Source organism: Gobio gobio (genome assembly GCF_949357685.1).
Source record: "Gobio gobio genome assembly, chromosome: 6".
Taxonomy (NCBI): domain Eukaryota; kingdom Metazoa; phylum Chordata; class Actinopteri; order Cypriniformes; family Gobionidae; genus Gobio; species Gobio gobio.
Window position 1 is genome coordinate 42,792,009 of NC_137102.1, and position 18,774 is coordinate 42,810,782.

Here is an 18,774-nt window from a genome sequence, read left to right on the forward strand (position 1 = left end):
AGTATATAAATGTCACAATATTTTTTTTAACATGTTCTGCCTTTGTGTTTGAAATGTGGCTTGTTGTCTGCAGCAATGTCTTTTGATAAAAGTTTTTTTTTTAATACATACAAATAAATACAAATTAGTTCCTTTAATTCATTGTTTTAGTCAGTTTTAAGGCCTGTTCACACCAAGAACCAATAATTTTGGCCAACATGCTTTGGAGAAAACGTTTATTTCATAATGTGAGTTTTCCCCCACTTTCAATTGTTTTACTTCAATGAAAGGTTAAAATTTTGTGATTTTTTTCAAATAAAAGATCAAAAGGATAAACAATGCAGATTTATTTTCACTGCTGCATTTGCTCATATTTATCAAGGGTGCCGTTATTGAGGGCACTATAATGTAGTTAACCATTGTTAACATTTGAAACCATATTGTAAAGTGTTACCAAATTAATTATCATCATGCGCATTTTTGTTATCGTTGATGAAAAATCTACGCTAACAACCATTTTTATGAAATCAATCAATAGCCAAAGTCAACTCAAAAGGATAAACTCGTAATTGATAAATAGTGAAATAGGAAATGCTCCAGTTGAAATTGATACGACGTATGAGGAAGCTAAATGATTGATTCTCTCTCTCTATATCTCTCTTCTCTCTTCCTTTTTGTCCAAATCTTTTTTCTTTCTCAGGTTCCTGGCTCTTCTCTGTGTCTGAGTTGGCCGTGTCAGGGGCGGAGGTGGGTCGGATCTCAGCAACAGATGCTGACTTGGGAGACAATGCCAAGCTGGAGTATACCATCCTGGACGGAGAGTCAGGGGACACCTTTAACATCACCGGAGCCAACCAAGAGGCCGTGATCATTCTGAACAAGGTAGGAAGAATGTCCATATGGACATATGGGAAAGTGAGAAAACCTTGCTGAAAAACCCATCTGAAGCCAGCATGAATTTCTAGTTTGTTGCTGATTGGTGCTGGTTTATCTACCTCAAATGAGCAGAATTTTTTCCCAAGAAAATATGTGGACACGAACTCGGCTGCTGGCTGTCAGCTAAATATGGCTACAGTAGTGAAGGTTGTCGACCAGCATGGTCTTTCTGTTTAAAGCAGGCTGACCAAGAATGTCTTGCTGGCTAAGCTAGTTATGAAGCCTGGCAGGAACGATAGAACAATAGTGGTGACCTCCATCCAAAACCCAGTGCATTCTGGTGGTAACCATCTACGCTGATCTTTTCAGCAGGGAAAAGTGTGTATGTGTGTGTGGGCATGGGTTCATAGAAGGTAGGAAGAGATCAGAAGACGCCTCATAGAGCAGATGATGTTCCGGTGTAGGAGGGGCAGGTTACTCATTCTGCCAGGTGTCGTGAGAAAATCTGCTCCAGTGGAAAAAAAAACCTCAACAAAAGGCCAAAATGAGTGTCGATGCTGTATAGGCGATGTGAGTCAATGTTGAATCAGCCCCATCGCAGTCTGTCCTGCCTCTCGCATCAGACAGATCAGACAGGCTGCGAGAGAAAAGAGCGTGATTTACACTGGCATGCCGTGTGGTGCATGCCACACGCGGGAGCCCCTTGAGACGGCACTCATCTCTGAGATCCAGTTTCTTCACTGATAAAGAAGAGTGTGACTGTTCGCCTGAGGACATCTTCACATCACCCAAAACGGCACAAGATGCATTAGTAAATTAAAGGAATAGTGTGCTCAAAAATTTAAATTCTGTCATTGTTTACCCACACTAATGTCATTCCAGGCCCATATGCTGTTATTTTTTTCTATAGAACTCAAAAGGAGAAGTTTCTTTTAGAAGCTCTTGTCATACATTGACAGTTCATAGTCACCAGGGGCTGTCAAGCTCCAAACAGGACAAAAAAAGACCAAAAAATGCATTACATTCCAAAACTACATAAGGTTTGAGAAAGGAACAGAACAAAATGTAAGTCTTATAGATAATATCATAGATGATATTGGTACCAGGCTCTAAATATCTCCCTCTGTTCTGACTGAATGTGAGGTTAAAAGCTTCTTTTTGTTGAGTTGGATTATTTATAAGAAAGCTGTCACTCCTTGTTGTTTCCCCCTCCAACGTGCACAAATAGTTAAAATGTGCCATTGCTTATGTGAAAACACTATTTCCATCACCTTATTGCATTAAAGGGTTAGTTCACCCCAAAATGAAAATTCTGTCATTCCGACACTCTTGTGTCTTTCCAAACCCATAAGACCTCTGTTCATCTTCGGAACACAAATTAAGATATTTTTGATGAAAAGTTGAGTTTTCTGTCCCCTCCATAGACAACAATGTAATTAACACTTTCAAGGCTTAGAAAGGGAGTAAATACATTGTTAAATGTGACGCCAGTGGTTCAACTTTAATTTTATTAAAAAACGAACAAAAATAACGACTTTATTCAACAATTTATCCTTGTCTGTGTCAGTCTTCTACGCAGTTTACGTTGGCCAGCTCCTGCGTCAGCATCCCTCGCATGCGTCGTGGTGCTCACTTGAACAGTTTCGGCCAATGGTAAGCTGGCATTCTGGCATAACTCGGAAGCACTGGACTGTATTTACTACAAATAGTCTGACACTGACGTGAAGAAATTGCTGAATAAAGTCGTTATTTTTGTTTGTTTTTTGCTATGTTACACAGTATATTTACTACAGTATAATGCATGTATTTAATATATAAATTAGGGATGCCAATTTACACAAATTCCCATGATCGATCGTCGTTTAAATTAACGATCAATTAATCGTTAGCCTTATTACTGCAATATGCGTCTACTGCAGTGGTGTAACAGACGTAGGCCAGTAAGAGCTGTGGGTGTAAACCTCACTCCCCTGATCTCAAGAGGCGCTCTAGTGACTGACACCAGAGGGCTGCAGTCTTTAGCCTCCTTGTTAGCACGCATCAATCTGGTATTAATTCAATCTCAAACAAATTCATTAAAAGAGTTTATTATTTCTCAACCACCTTCATAACATCATTAACCAATGTGGTTGAATTTGCGTCAATACGGTTTCAGGAAATGTCTTCAACGATGTATCGTACTATGGTAGCGAGTTACATTGTTGTACGAGAAACGCACCCCTGAGTGGGTTGAGTAGAACCGGTAACATTGGCTTATAGCCAACAGCATGACAGGGTGTGCAAATGCTGCCCAAATGCTGCTCAAAATAGTAGGATTGTGAGTCAATGTGATTGGTCATTTATTAAATTACTTATTTAATAATCAAATATAACGACTAATACAACGTGTCACCCTCGCTGCCACAGATGCGTGCTAGTCAGAATGTGTAACTCCATGTGTAACTTAATCACAACGATTTATTACAATAGTGTTCTCATTGTAATGTTATGTAATATGACAGTCCCAACCATAGTTATTATTGCAAAAAAACAGAAGCAGAGAGTGCTACACGGGTGTCTTTAATTAGCCACTGGTGCTCATTGGATGAGCTGGAGGTAAACATCAAATTATGTAGACAAAATGCTCCAAGGCACTCACGAAAATGAAAATAAACAGCCTTTAATGAACTGAGCTAAATCATTAAAAACAGTTAAAAGTAGATCTATGTGTTTCGGCAACACAGCCTTCTTCAGGACACTCAAACAGGCATTCTTAAAATAGTGGTGATTAGTGGATCATCAAGGACAGCTGGTTGATATGTGGTTGTGGCTAAGACTAGCCTCTTGGTACAAAGCTTAACACAACTAAAATGCAATAACAGTTGCAATAGCATAGTTATTATTAGTTGTGCATTGCTGTTTGAGCTGCATGCGCTGAAGCTGAAGATGATCACCGGCGCGCTTTATACTGCAGCAATTCTTAATGCATTCTATAAGAGAGAAATCAGATAGGCCTGCAAAAAATAAACACAATATTACAATTTACATTTGCACAAAACAAAAGGCTGCAAATGCACACACATTTTTATAGTCATGATGGTTGAACTCTAATGCTAGCTTCATTTTCTCGTGTCTGCTTTATGTGTTTTGCGGTTGAGCAGCACACTCAAAAAAGCATGACCTTGCTTAATTACCCACCCTCATGTTGTTCCATTTTTTTGATGAAATCTGAGAGCTCTCTGACCCCTCCATAGACAACAATTTATTAAACACTTTCAAGGCCCAGAAAAGTAGAAAAAACATTGTTAAAATTGTCCATGTGACTCCAGTGGTTCAAACGTAATTTTATGAAGTGACGAGAAAACTTTTTGTGCGAAAAAAAAAAAAAAAAAAAAACTTTATTCAACAGTTTCTTCTAGCCTGTGTCAGACTCTTGCGCTGTTGACGCAGTGTAAACAGTGCAGCGCTTCCTAGTTCTATGGCAGAATGACTCATGCGCATGCGTCCTGGTGCTTATTTGAACAGCATGTTCAAATGGTAAGTAGTGCACTGTTTACACTGCGTCAACAGCGTAAGAGTCTGATACAGGCTAGGAGAAATGGTTGAACAATGTTGTTATTTTTGTTAGTTTTTCGCACACAAAAAGTATTCTCGTCGCTTCATAAAATTAAGGTTGACATGTAAGTCACATAAGACATAAGTCACATGAACTATTTTAACAATGGCCTTGAAAGTTTTAATTAAATTGCTGTCTATGGAGGGGTCAGAGAGCTCTCGGATTTCATCAAAAATATCTTAATTTGTGTTCTGAAGATGAACGAAGGTCTTACGGGTTTGGAACGACATGAGGGTGAGTCAATTAGGGTTTGAGTACATTTTTGGATGAACTAACCCTTTAAGTAACAACATTTTTTAATCTGAATATAAAATATTCTGTCTGCACTTCACAGTTCTGTTCAGGAGACGTGGAAACTACTGTAGTTGTTTTATTTGGACTACATCTATGTTTGTTGGGGGGGAGGGGCATTGTCTTTTTTGTTTGTTGTTTTTGTTTGTACTTTTTTGTTTGTTCTCCATGGTTACACAGAACTGTTGTTTTCAACAGTTGTGTAAAGATTCTTTATGTGTTTTTGACTGCAAATATAACCACTTACAGGTTTGGAACAACATGAGCCTGAGTAAAAGATGACAGAATCTTCTTTTTTGTGTGTGAACTGTCCCTTTAATGGAAGCAACAGGCTCATTTATATATACTCACACATATACAATAATCTCAACTAATCAGGTTTTGCAGTGATATGCACTTCATGTTGCCTATTACATTTAAAAGGCTTGAAGCCCCATTTTCAAGCTGCTGGGTAGCCAGTTGATTGTGTGTATGCTTTGTCCAGATCTGGATGTGATCAGACACTGGGAAAAGCCAGCACAGTTTTATTGATGCCAATCCAGCTTCCTGGACTCGTTTGTGTGTGCGTCAGAGCGACTACTGCGATCATGCAAGTTTGTGTGAGTGTGTGTGTGTGGATAAAGTGAGAGGGTTTGCCACTGACAGTCCTGGCAGGTCTGGGGAAGTCAGTGTTAAAAAAAGCTTTGGCTGCAGGTGAGCCTGGGAGGGATTTTAGGCCAGGGATGTGTTACTGCGATAAGGGAAAACTGGAAACGGGAAACCGACAGAAAGGAGCAGGGAGATTAAACGAGTGGCCAGAGAGAGGAGACAGTATACAGAGAGATACAGAGATGTGGAAGTAAGACATACACTAGGGCAGACAGTATTAAAGATAAAAATGTAAAGTTAGAGGAAATCGAAAGAGAAAGACAGAACCCATAAGAGAAATTATCATTTAGGCAGAATTTGCAGTGCAGACCTGCATCAGTATTTCCTGGTTTGGGATGCATAACTACAGTATAGCAGGCTAAATTTTCAAAGGGGTTCATGGACCATATAGACAATATTGGAGCAAATACTATTTTTGTGTGTCCAACATCAAAGCAAAGTTTATCACTGTTGGGAAAAGTTACTTTTAAAAGTAACCCGTTACAATATTGCATTATTCACTAAAAAAGTATTACAAGTATTAAAAAAGTAATTGCTTTAGTTAGTAACCATTTTTGGCAAATGTAAAGATGCTTTTTATACCAAAAGTAAAATGAAAAAGCCTCAGGCTGGACATTAGAGGACGCAGCTCAAACAGCTGTGCTGCCATTCTGGATGGCAGAAGAATAGGACACAGGAGAATAAAGTTCAACACTCTTCAGCAATAAAAAAAGGAAAAAAAAGAAACACAAATGTGATGTTTAATTAAAGTCATTTTTGCTTATTCATGTTGTTGAATCGGATCATCAAAAGTCGGCAGCAAAGACATTGGTTAATAAAGTGAGATTAAATACATAAAGGCCTGGTTTCAAAAAGAGATTAGATAAAGCCAGGATTAGGCCTTAGGACATTTAAAGCTTTTATAAACGTGGCTTAGAAAAAAAACATTACTGGTGTGCATCTTGAGAGAAAACAATGGCACTGACATATTTTAAGATATCTCAGTGTCTGTGAAAACGGAGGAAATTATGTTTGTATTATTTAACATATTAAATTATTGCAGGTTTTCATAATATTCTGAGTTTGCATTTCGCTTTTTTTATTTATTTTGAGGAATAGTGAATCTGTTTTTGTGCAGTGAGATGAGTAAATCCCTGCTCAAATTTAGCTTAGAATCTGTATAATTTTCTCTCCTATATGCTGAACACAAAATACGTTATTTTGAAAAGCATTAGGAACCAAACAACATTGGACCCCATTGACTTTCATCGTATGGACAAAAAACACTGATTCATTTCTCAAAATGACTTATTTTATTTTCTGCAGAAGAAAGAAAGGGCGAGTAACTTCATATAAAATACAATTTTTTGGGTGAAGTATTCATCTAAGTCTTGTGAGCTTTGAAAGAGTTCATCTGGGAAAGAAAGTGAGACAGAACTATAAAGCAAAAAAAGGGAACTCTTCAATCTTATTGAAGGAGGAAATGAAAAGGGGGGATAATGGGTAAACAAATGAACTCCTCCCATGTCTCTCCTTGAATTCCTACTTCATCCTCCACTGCACTGATGCTTTATTCGCCCAATCATATTTTCTAAAATTGCTCCTGTGTTACAGTTCTCTCTAATATTCCTGTCAAATCCACACAGAGACGGTCCCATTGTCCATCAGGGCTCGGAATTCTGGCCAGGACTTCTGGCTGCGCTGTAAGACAAAATGATGGAGATACAATGATGGAGAACAAGACAAAGACAGAGAAAGAGAACAATGAGTGAGGATATGCAGGTGGGAGTATCTGAAGACAAAGATTGAAGAGGTTAAAAGGGATTTAGCCAGAGAACCCACGCGCAACTAATAGAAAACATGAAAGATACCACTCTAATAGAATTAGAATAAACAAAGCGTAAAATTAGCACTAAGCTCCCCTTTGGTTTCCGGCCCATTAAACAAAAATAAAAAAAAACTGCTGAACATTATTTGTCGTGTTGTGTTTGTGTTTACAGGACCCTGCTCTAGTTTGGCCACCTGCCTATCTCATTCAGAACAGCCGAACGTCATGCCTGCCTCTTGTTTATTTCGCTCCATATCAGAAAGACTGAAGTTGAAGATTTCTTTGAGACAGAGGGAGAGCGAGAGATAGTGAAAAGAAAAGAAAGCAGCATAGAGAGGAAGAGCTCGCCCCAGGGAGGAAAGTGTTTCCAATAGGAGCAATTTCTGTCATCACAATGCCCGCCATGACCTCTCAGGAACCCACAGAGCTTAGAGCGTGGTCGCTTTTTGCTGAGAGGAGATACGCACAAACATACACGTGCATGCACAGGCATACAAACAACCTCCGTTATAATACATCCGTTGAAAAGACAGATGACCATATGCAGCGTGGAACACTTTAAGGCATAATTCAACCCAAAATTAAACTTCCCATGTTGTTCCCCTCAAACCTTTCTTTTGTCCATTAAACAGGAAGATATTTTGATAAATGTTGCTCTTTTTAAACAAAAATGAATGAGCATTGAGGTCGTTGTGCTCCAAAAATGACAAAAAGACAAAAGTGGTCACTGAATTCTTAAAAATCTTCTGAAGTCATATGTTAACTGTTCTAACTGAAGTTTAAATGGGGAAAAAAAATGGAATATGGCTGGACATCAATGATGACTGTCGTTTGATGTGCAGAAATAAATGATGTCAAAAATCATCTGGACCATTTTGATGGTACTTTTCGTCATTATTTGGAGCTGGACAGTCCAAGCAGTCATATTAATATAGAAAAGAACAGCTTGGACATCTGCAAAATATCTTCATTTGCATTCAGAAGTTTCAAAGGAAGGAAGAAAGTTATATGCATTTGGAAAGAAATATATTCCTCATAACCAGCAAGATCAACGTAAACCAGCATGAACCGGTCTAAGCTGATCATTTTGACAGAGACAAATAGAAACCCTTTCTTTATTTCACACAGACAGACCACCATCATTTACACATGACCTTCTGTTAATATTGCCCTGAATTACAAACTATGTGATGACAAAAAATGAAGCACATTATAAGAAAGAAAAGTACTGAAGAAAGAAGTCTCTTGCAGATAAAAGAGGGAGACCTTTGATGTGCGGAAAAAGAGGACAAAGCCTAAGGCTGAGTATGTGAATGGGTCAGTCAGGGCCCTTTTTGGTAAGCTAGGTCACGCCTGCCTGTCTTGAGAAGAAACTGTTTCCATGTAAAAATGCACTGCGACCTCTCTCTCTCTCTCTCTCCCTCCCTCTCTCCACGTTGTGCAGGCGGCCCTCGCTCCCTCTCTCTCCCCTGGGGGATGTTAGTTATGTGCTGCGGTCATTTCTGCACTTTAAAAACTGGGTGGAGCACCGCTTTAGAAATTCATTGATTCTCAAATAGTGCAAAAACTCTTTGTCCTTGAGAAGAAATGCATTGAGCTGAGGATTAAAGTTAGGAACAAAGTGTAAATCTGTTGGTTTCAGTTTTGAGGAGGTGAGTCCACTCTATATGTGTCTGGATTTGAGTTTAGTGAGCATTTAAAGGCTCAGTTCACAACTCTTTTATCATTTATTCACCTCTAAGTCGTTCCAAACCCCATTTGACTTTTCTTCCATGGAAACACGAAAGGCGAAATTTTTTATAATTTACCGGTCAATGTGCACCGGTCAACATTTCAATAATTATTCACTCCTCACTACAAACCACACTCCAGAGAGCTTGACCACATGTTCAAATAATTGTACTAGAGAATCGGTCCAATTCGTGAACGAAGAATTCAGAAATCATATCATATGGCTATCAGACGAGTTGGAATAAGTTGTATTGAGCACTTTTGTCGTAATCTTTCCCTTCATTTTGGAGTTTAAAGGGAAAGTTCACCCAAAACATTTACAAACATTTAATCATTTACTCACCCTCAAGTTCTTCCAAACCTGTATACATTTCTTTCTTCTGCTGAACACAAAATAAGATATTTTGAAGAATGTCGGTAACCAAAGAGTTTATTGACCCCAGCATTGACTTCCATAGTATTTGTTTCTCCATACAACCCATCAACTGTTCGGTTACAAACACTCTTTGAGGGTGAGTAAATGATTATAGAATTTTCATTTTTAGGTGAACTATCCCTTTAACCACTTAAAATCTGCGGACCCTGTACATGTTTTAAATGTCTGTGGAGGAGCTCTGACCTCATATGTGGTACCATTGGAAAGCTTAGAGTCTCTACTTTCGGGAGATATGAATCACTTTGGCATTTGTTTTACACAAAGTAACTTATTTACACTAAATTACTCTGTTGCCATTTCCACCTGGATTTGGCCTACCCAAATTGAAAAGCTTCCCATATCCACAGTGGTCTAAATTCAAAAATTTGGTGTCATTTTACAGGAAACCATTTGAAGTTACATAAAACACTGCTAAAAGTGATAAAACATGTATGTAGTGTGGCTCTCACATCTTTAGTCATGAAGGTCTTTGAGAGACTCATTAAAAACAACATTTGCTCCTCCATTCCTGACACTTTGGACCCTCTTCAGTTTGCCTATCGTCCCAATAGATCGACTGAAGATGCCATTTCTCACGTCCTTCACTCCTGCCTCACTCACATCGACAGCAAAAGTGGGAACTATGTCAGGCTGCTATTTATTGACTATAGCTCAGCCTTTAACACCATAGTTCCCATTAAGCTAACACACAAACTCCTGGATCTAGGCCTGAATTCTTCTCTCTGCCTCTGGATTGAAGATTTCCTCACTGGCAGACCCCAGGCGGTGAGAGTAGGCCAGTTCACCTCCACCTCCATCACCCTGAGTGTTGGAGCTCCACAGGGCTGTGTGCTGAGTCCCCTGCTCTACTCTCTCTACACCCATGACTGTTTGTCCACACACAGCTCCACCTCTATCATCAAGTTTGCTGATGATACTGTTGTCCTGGGTCTCATCTCCAACAACAATGAGACGGCATACTTGGACGAAGTGGAGCAACTGACATCATGGTGCCAGGACAACTGTCTCTCTCTGAATGTTAACAAGACCAAAGAACTGATTGTGGACTTCAGGAAGAGACAGCATCGGTCATACTCCCCTCTCATGATCAGCGGGACACCGGTAGAGAGAGTGAGCAGCTTCAAATACCTGGGTGTGAACATCTCCGAGGATCTGACCTGGACTACACACATCCAGACACAGGTGAAAAAAGCCAGGCAAAGACTGTACCACCTGCGCCAGCTGAGGAAATTCAGGGTTTCACCAGCCATCCTGAAAACTTTCTATCGAGGGGCGATAGAAAGTGTCCTGACTCAGTGCATCACAGCGTGGTACAGGAACAGCACCAGTCACGACTGCAAAGCCCTGCAAAGAGTGGTGCGCTTATCCGAGCGCATCTCAGGCTCAGCTCTCCCGTCTCTGCAGGACATCTTCACCAAACGCTGCAGAGGTAGAGCTACTAAAATCATCAGAGACATTAATCACCCTGCAAACTCTCACTTCACCCTGCTGCCATCTGGTAAGCGCTTCCGTAGCCTGATGGCAAAGACTGAAAGACTCAGGAGGAGTTTCTTCCCCCAGGCCATCAGACTCCTGAACTCAGTCACGTGACTCACTTCACCCCCGCACACACATAAACATCCAGTCTTTTAACATTAACATCCACATACTGCAATTGCACTGCACTTTACGTCCCTATTGTTACTGCGTAACAACCTGTAATAAACCTTGCACATTATACTTCTTTATATATACATATTATATATTTTATGTTAACCACTTATTTTTAAGTCTACAGTTTATCTCACTTATCATATCCACATATTTTTTATATTTTTATTTTTATCTTATTTCCTATTTTTATCTTAACTTGATTTATTTATAATTCTACTTATGTTAATACTTTTTATTCTAATTTTATTCTATTTCTATTTAATTTCTTGTAACTGTTATTTGCACTGTCCATGGAGCGGACCTGTTTACATTTCACTGCCAGTTGTATATTGTGTATATAACTGTGTATGTGACAAATAAAACTCTTGAATCTTGAATCTTGAATCTTGTATATGTTGTCTGAGTTGTAATAACCCCCCCCCCCCCCCCCCCCAAAAGAGACGCTTTTTGGTTATAAATTAATTTTTGACAGGCCCTGTGTGCTCTAGCACCCTGCAGACAGTTTTGGTTGTTTCCAGCATATGTCAGCGAACACTGGAAAAAATAATTTAATGACACTGGGATATTGGGGGTATTACAGCTTAGACAACATATACTTACATGTTTATCACTTTTAGCAGTGGTTTGTGAAACTTCAAAGGTTATATTCCTTTAAAATGACACCAAAATTGTGTATTTAGACCACTATATGTGGGTATGGGAAGCTTTTCAATTTGGGTTGGCCAAATTCAGGCGGAAATCCCAAAAATGGTCGCAGAGCTTAAGAGGTTAACAGGCCCTGTTCGCATTCACCAAACTCACATTTGCTTACAGTGCCTAACTAAGACAATCTTCAGAATATTTTTGATGTATTCCACTGCAGAAAGTAAGTCTTACAGCTTAGAGCAGCGTGAGGGTGAGTAAATGATGACAGAATTTTAATCTTTGAGTGAACTATTCGTTTAACACTTTACCCTCACGCTGGCATTACACAGCATTATTCACTGTTCTTAGACTAATCAACACAAAGTGAATTTTCAGAGGCATAATTATCCAGACAGAACGGCGTGTGTGTGTTTGTGTGGGCTGGTGGGTGGCATGCTGCTCTGATTAAGCGTATGCAGATTGCTGGAAGTCTGTGTTTATGCGTTTGAGTTTGAGTGTGTGTGTGAGAGAGAGCGCTGCATTACGCAGGGCTGTAATGGAAGTGGTCTATGTACATTTGAATATTTAATATGCCGGCAATAGATCCACATCTGTGATCTCTTGTGGCAGTGTTGTACAACCTGTCCTTAAAGTGACTGATGCTAATGTAGCATTAAACACCTTTTTGTAACTGTAGCGCTAGAGTCCAATACAGCTTTCCAACAGTGCCACCTAGTGGTGCAACATGATTTGAAGGGTTTGATCAGAGTGATTGACATTTCTTGCGGGTGCAAATTAAAAGGAAGCTGTGATGCTATGAATTAAACATAGGTCCATGGACATGGATCTGTTTATTTGTGATGCAGAATATAAGATTGCAGGTTTAAATCTTGCATTATATTTACATTCATGAATTTGACAACTTAAGGCTAAATGTTAGCCTATATCTGAATGTGTGTTCCCTGAGAATCAATCTCATGACCTTGGGGATGTTAGTGTCGTTGTCTGCCAGTTGAGTTTTGGAAACATCTGGGGATACTGTAAATCTGTTTTACCTCTGTTATATCCATATATTCTCCCTTTAACCATGGAGCTAATCCACGGTCATCAACCTGTGGTGCTGTCCGGATTATCTGTGTTTGTTTTCTCTCTGAGAGGAGAGATTGAGTTAATCTTCTCTGAGAGAGAGAGAGAAAAGAGATCGTGATTGAGGGTGTGAAGAAGGACTGTGGGTAAAGGAGAAGGAATTATAGTGAGAAGGAAGAGAGAAAGAGGGAATTTTTGAGCCAGGATTGATGCAAAGGTGGAATTTTGAATAAGACCTGTTTTCTGGACTCAGAGATGTGGGCTTGTAAGGTTTAAGAGCGTAAGAAAGGAATGAGAGAGCGAGCAAAGGGAAGCAGTACGTTGTTAGAATGTAGTGTGTGAATTACTTCCAAGGATAATCTGGGCTTAACGTCCCAGAGTCGTATTAAAACACAGGAGAGAGAGAGAGAGCAGCTGTTAATCAGGTGTCAGGCAGACAACCTGATTCAAGACTGCCTGTCCCCTTTGAATGCATGGACGTGCACTCGTACACATGCACGCAAAAGACATGCAGAGGACGAGTCAAGAACAGAGCCAACATGTGTGCGCACAGAAAGAGAAACAGGGAGAAATCAGGAATTCACAAAGAGAATAGATCAAAATACCCCCGCGCACACACACGCATACACAAATATATGTGCAGTGGCGTTTCACCAAGATGGAGCTTTTCACCCACAAGTATTGATGGCATTCATTACTGTTTGTATCAGGGTGAAATGGCATGGAGACAGAGTGCTAGTGTTTTTTTGTTTTGTTTTGTTTTTTTAGCCGTCTCTTCAACTGTATTGTCTGTAGCTATTTAGCATTTTTTTCTCTTGGTGATTTCATTTTTTGTTTTATTTACTTATAGATAATTATTTTGTGTTGTAGTGCTTTGACATGTATTATTACATTTATTAATACTACATGTATTATTATTGTTGTTGATGTTTTGGAATGTTATTTGGTTATGAGATGTGCATTTTAAATAGCATTATCATTATTATTATACCTCATGAAATATTTCTTGATGTGATGCAGTAGGTTAGCACTTATGGTTTAAATATAAACCATCAAATTTTAAATGTAAATATATTAATTTTATGCTATTTACAGCCATGCTTTTACCTCCATGTTGTCTTTGCTGTAGTATATTTTTCATATCTACCAGTGCATACATTACCATTCAAACGTTTTTGGTCAGTAAGATATTTTTTTTTCCATAAAAAATTGTATTCAGTAAGAATGCATTAAACTGAACTAAAGTGGCAATAAAGACGTATAATGTTACAAAATAATTATATATTTTTTAAATCTTTTTTATTTGTATTCATCAGATAATTGGAATCATCGTTTCCACAAAACTCCTAAGCATCACAACTGTTTTTAACATTGATAATAATATTAAGAAATGTCTCTTGAGCAGCAAATCAGCATATTAGAATGATTTCTGAAGAATCATGTGACACTGAAGACAAATTGCAGAAAATTCAGCTTTGGCATCAGAGGAATAAATCACATTTTAAACTATATTACATTAGTAAACAGTTATTTTAAAGCTGCAGTCCGTAACTTTTTGCGCTCTAGCGGTTAAAAACAGAACTGCATGTGTCTCGCGGATGAACATTGCAGCCGGAACTACTTCTCTCTGTTTATGGCGAGTCACGCAGGGACTGTGCTCCTCTGCAGCGGTTACTACCAGTCCGGGCGGAAATAGTCCCAATATAAACACTTATTATAAGTGTACCATAATGATTCAGGGTAAGACAAAAAAAAAAAAAATGTTTTGGAAAATGGATTCATGTTGTACATTCTCATTATGTAATTTTTGTAAATCTTGAACACAAAAAAAGTTACGGACAGCAGCTTTAAATTGTAATAATATTTGACAATATTACTGTTTTTACTGTATTTTTTTATCAAATAAATGCAGCCATGGTGAGCATAAAAGACCAATATTTTAAAAACGTGACAAAATCAAATGCTTGAAAAGATATATGATCTGCCATATGGCATTATGGAATATAGTGTAATGTAATATAGTGTAATATAGCAGAACAGTGGACCATATAGAGAGCCTAATTAATTTCTCATAATTGCTATTCCACTGGAGAGCCATTTAAAAGAAAAACTGCAAAGTGGAACAAGATAGAAAGGAGGAGATTCCACCCTCAACTAAACTTTGGATAAAAGCATCTCATAAATAAATAAAAAATAATAATTATATTCCCATAGCTATAGACCAGCATAAAACACCAGCCTGTGAATCAAGCAGAGTCCAGTCTTTTCAGCCAGGCTTATTATAAACAGGCGTAAGTGAGAGGCGAGTCAGTATCAGACCGCCGCTCACTAGGGGGGGCGTAGTGCGTGTGATGGAGTAATGGGATAGGAAAGAAGAGAAGGAGGGAGGGAGGGAGGCAGGGAGGGAGAGTGTGTGATTGAGTATGTGAGAGAGGAAGGGATGGGGTGATGAGTGTGTGCTCACAGTGTAAGTGACATCTCTCCTCCTCAGACAGATTGTCTCTCTCGGCCTCTAATGGGATCCTGTTAGGAACCTTTTCTCTCCATTTATCCCTCCTCCTCTCTCTTGGCTTGACTCTCTGTCCCTTTTTTGGTTTCTTTCTCACCTTCATTCTGTAATTTTTTTCAAATGTTTATATTTCAATATCAGGTGTCCTTCAACTGTCCTTCAAAAGTAATTTTTAATCTTTCTTGCTATAGATTCATAGCAGAGTGTGTAATGGACCTAATGATGTGAGCATATGCTGTAGATTATTACCATTACAAATTTTGATTTGATAAAAATTTAGTAAAAACAGACACATTATTACAATAAAAAATTTCTATGTGAATATATTTTAAAATGTAATTTATTCCTGTGATGCAAAGCTAAATTTTCAGCAGCCTTTACTCCAGTCTTCAGCGTCACATGATCTTTTAGAGAAAATTTGAATATGCTGATTTGCTGCTTAAGAACCATTTCTTATTATTGTTGTTTTAAAAAAAAGTTGTGCTGCTTAATATTTTTGTGGAAACTGATACATTTTCCTAGGATTATTTGATGAATGTAAAGATCAAACAAACAGTATTTATTTTTAATAGAATCTTTTTTTGTAACATAAATGTCTTTACTGTCTCTTTTGATTGAATTGAATGCATCCTTTAATGCATCCTAATATTTTTTTATATTAATCTAGCTAACCCCAACATTTTGAGCTGTGTACATATAGTTGCAATGCAGACAAATCTTAATGCTATGGCATACAATGACATTTCAAACAGTTGTGTGCTTCCAGCTTTTTGGGGAGAGCCACAAAGCCACACTTTTTTGCTCCAGAATGACAATGTCACTGTGCACAAAGTGCATAAACAATGATTTTCTGTGTCTGGTGTGGATGAACCTGACTGACTTGCACAAAGCCCAGACCTGAACCCAACTGAACGCCTTTGAGATGAATTGAAACGGAGACTGTGTGCCAGACCTTATAGCCCAAAATCCGTGCCTGACCTTACTGGCAATATATAGGAGCAAATGCCTGCAGCCATAGTACATTTAGTGAAAAGCCTTCACAGAAACTGTTTTAGCAGAAAAGTGAGCGATTAATGCCTGGAAGTGTAATGAATTATTAATCCTATAAATCCCACTGTATCATATTTGATACACACATTTTAAGGCCTCTAAATTATCAACATAATCAAAACTTTGCTGAAAATCCTGCTGTACATAATCTACTATATCTTCTGCCATCTGATCGATAGTTTATACTTTTTTAACAAATAAATTCCTTTTTAGTATAATTCTAAAAATGTCCACATTCAGGTCATGGTGCATGTGTCTTTTTCACGGTGAAATATTCATTTTAAGTAAATTTACAATTAATTTTTAAATTGCAACTTAGGTTTACTCGATTATCAGTACATCTTTTTTTTTTGTTGAAAAATTATGTTAAAATGTGAGTATCAAATTTGATACATCAGGCTTTTTAGGAAGGTTCATCTCTTAATTATCATTGTATTATCATTGCTACCACAATAAAAACGACAAAAATGTGATCATAAAACTAGGCATTTCAATCATCATTTTAAGTAATCTTACTAAGCATTTTAAGTCATCTTACTAAGAAATATTATTATAAGATATATATAGTGACATCTTGATTTAAGTGAATCAGAAAATCAGAAAAACCCAAATATTTGCTCAGTTTGAGCCTCTGAATAAAATTAAGGTGTTTTTTCATCTTCAAGTGTGAGCTTCATATTCTCATATATCATATGATCTACAAAACCCTGATGTATCAAATATGATACTCAACAAAACGTCTTTTTTTTTCAAACTTTCTCTTTTTGTAACTTTTTTTATACATTTTGTCTAAATGTTCAAAATCTTGTTCCATAAAAAAACTAAAATGGTAATGTTTATTTTAGAGTTTAATTCTCACTATTAAAGGCACAATATGTAAGATTTTTGGATTAAAATATCCAAAAAACACTTGAATAAAGTTATATATTTTGTTGATTTGTGTACTTACATTATCCCAAATGTTTCCAAGAATGTTTAAATCCAAAGAAATAAGCTTTTTTAACCAGGACACAGATCATGTCCGTGTGTTGCCTGTCAAATGTCATCATACCCGCGTTACCCTTGATTTTCAGTTTGATTTTGTAGAAACCATGGAAACACCAAAGACGCTTTAATATATTATGTGTTTTATTAGACAGGTGAGCAACTGTTTGGATACATTCATCAACAGAAAAATAATCATTGTTATATAGCTCAACACAATTAGTCTTATTGTTTAAAAACACTAATTTTCAGTCAATCTCATGTCAATCTTGAGTACCTATAGAGTAGTATTGCATCTTTCATATCTCCGAAAAGTCTTTAGTTTTATTATATTTATAAAAGAAAGATACGCTGTTCTGCGTCTTTCCGAAAAAAGCAGAGAGGCTGGGGGCGTATCGTTCGGGCGGAGCTAAAGAATGACGAACGCGCGCAGCTATAGCGTTGAGCTATGCATGTTTACATAGAAAAACAATGGAATCGATAGCTAACAACACAAAGACATTTGAAGCATTTTTACTCACGCCTGCTACCAACACACGACCGTGAACCTTAATCGCTGGGATTGCTCCATCTTTCAGCATTAGGCGAGCTACGAATCCGGAGTTCAACTGTACCTTGTTTATAAACCATCGTCGCCGAAATTCAGGGAACTAAACAAACACTTGCACAACTCTGTTGCTGCTCCGGAAAAACATGATTGTCTTGCCATGACAACCAAAAACACACATCTTTGGTGACAATGTTGATTTCGTGAAGTCCTGTGACTGCAGCGCAGCCGGCTTCCCTAAAGCGTTTGCTCTCTCGCTCTGGTCGCGCGCGCCCTTCCAGGAGAAGAGCCCGTACGGCCCGTACAAGGACATTCCGCCCCATCTGACGTCACATATACCCATACTCGAAAAAACTTTCCGAAACTTATGAGAAACAGGAAGGAGTATTTTTGGCTCAGAAATACTTCATCAAACGTCCAACTTTTTTTTTTGGAAACTTTGTCCATGTTTATAGTGAGAATCCAAGTCTTTAACAGTGTAAAAAGCTCAGTATGCATGAAACAGCATTTCACCCCCCCTTTCATGATTTACCGCGAGTACCATGTTTTACCATGCTTTATATCAATCTAGCTTACTGCAGTTTGCAACAAGTGTCTCATAGTAGCCGCCATTTACTGCTGTTTATTAGTACTTATGAAGCACCTATTAATGCCTTATTCTGCATGACCTTATTCTACAATACCTAAACTTAAACGCTACAAAGCATTCTTTGTTTACTTCAGTGATCTTCAGTTGAGGTAATTATCACCTCTATGAAATGACTTCTTGAGGTCTCTTGACCATAAACCAAGACCATTTGCTGTAGTTTTGAGACCCAGGCCAAGATACCAAGTAATGAGTCCCAGACCATGTTTGAGAGTCCTCAAGATCAAGAGTCCAACTCTGGTGAGACAGAAAGTGGCAGACATTTGTAGTGTCCATAGTGACCTAATGTCCTTCAGTCAGCTCAATTTATTT

The 18,774-nt window shown here is 38.1% G+C and overlaps 1 protein-coding gene across 1 annotated transcript in view; it reads left to right on the plus strand.

Moving 5' to 3' along the window:
* Positions 1-18,774, plus strand: part of cdh24b (cadherin 24, type 2b) — a gene marked incomplete at its 5' end in the record, with an annotated part of 109,429 nt that overhangs the window by 66,089 nt on the left and 24,566 nt on the right. Inside the window, one exon of the mRNA XM_079820463.1 lies at positions 680-861. Coding sequence (XP_079676589.1) covers positions 680-861 — 182 coding nt within the window. The remainder of the gene's footprint in view (positions 1-679; positions 862-18,774) is intronic.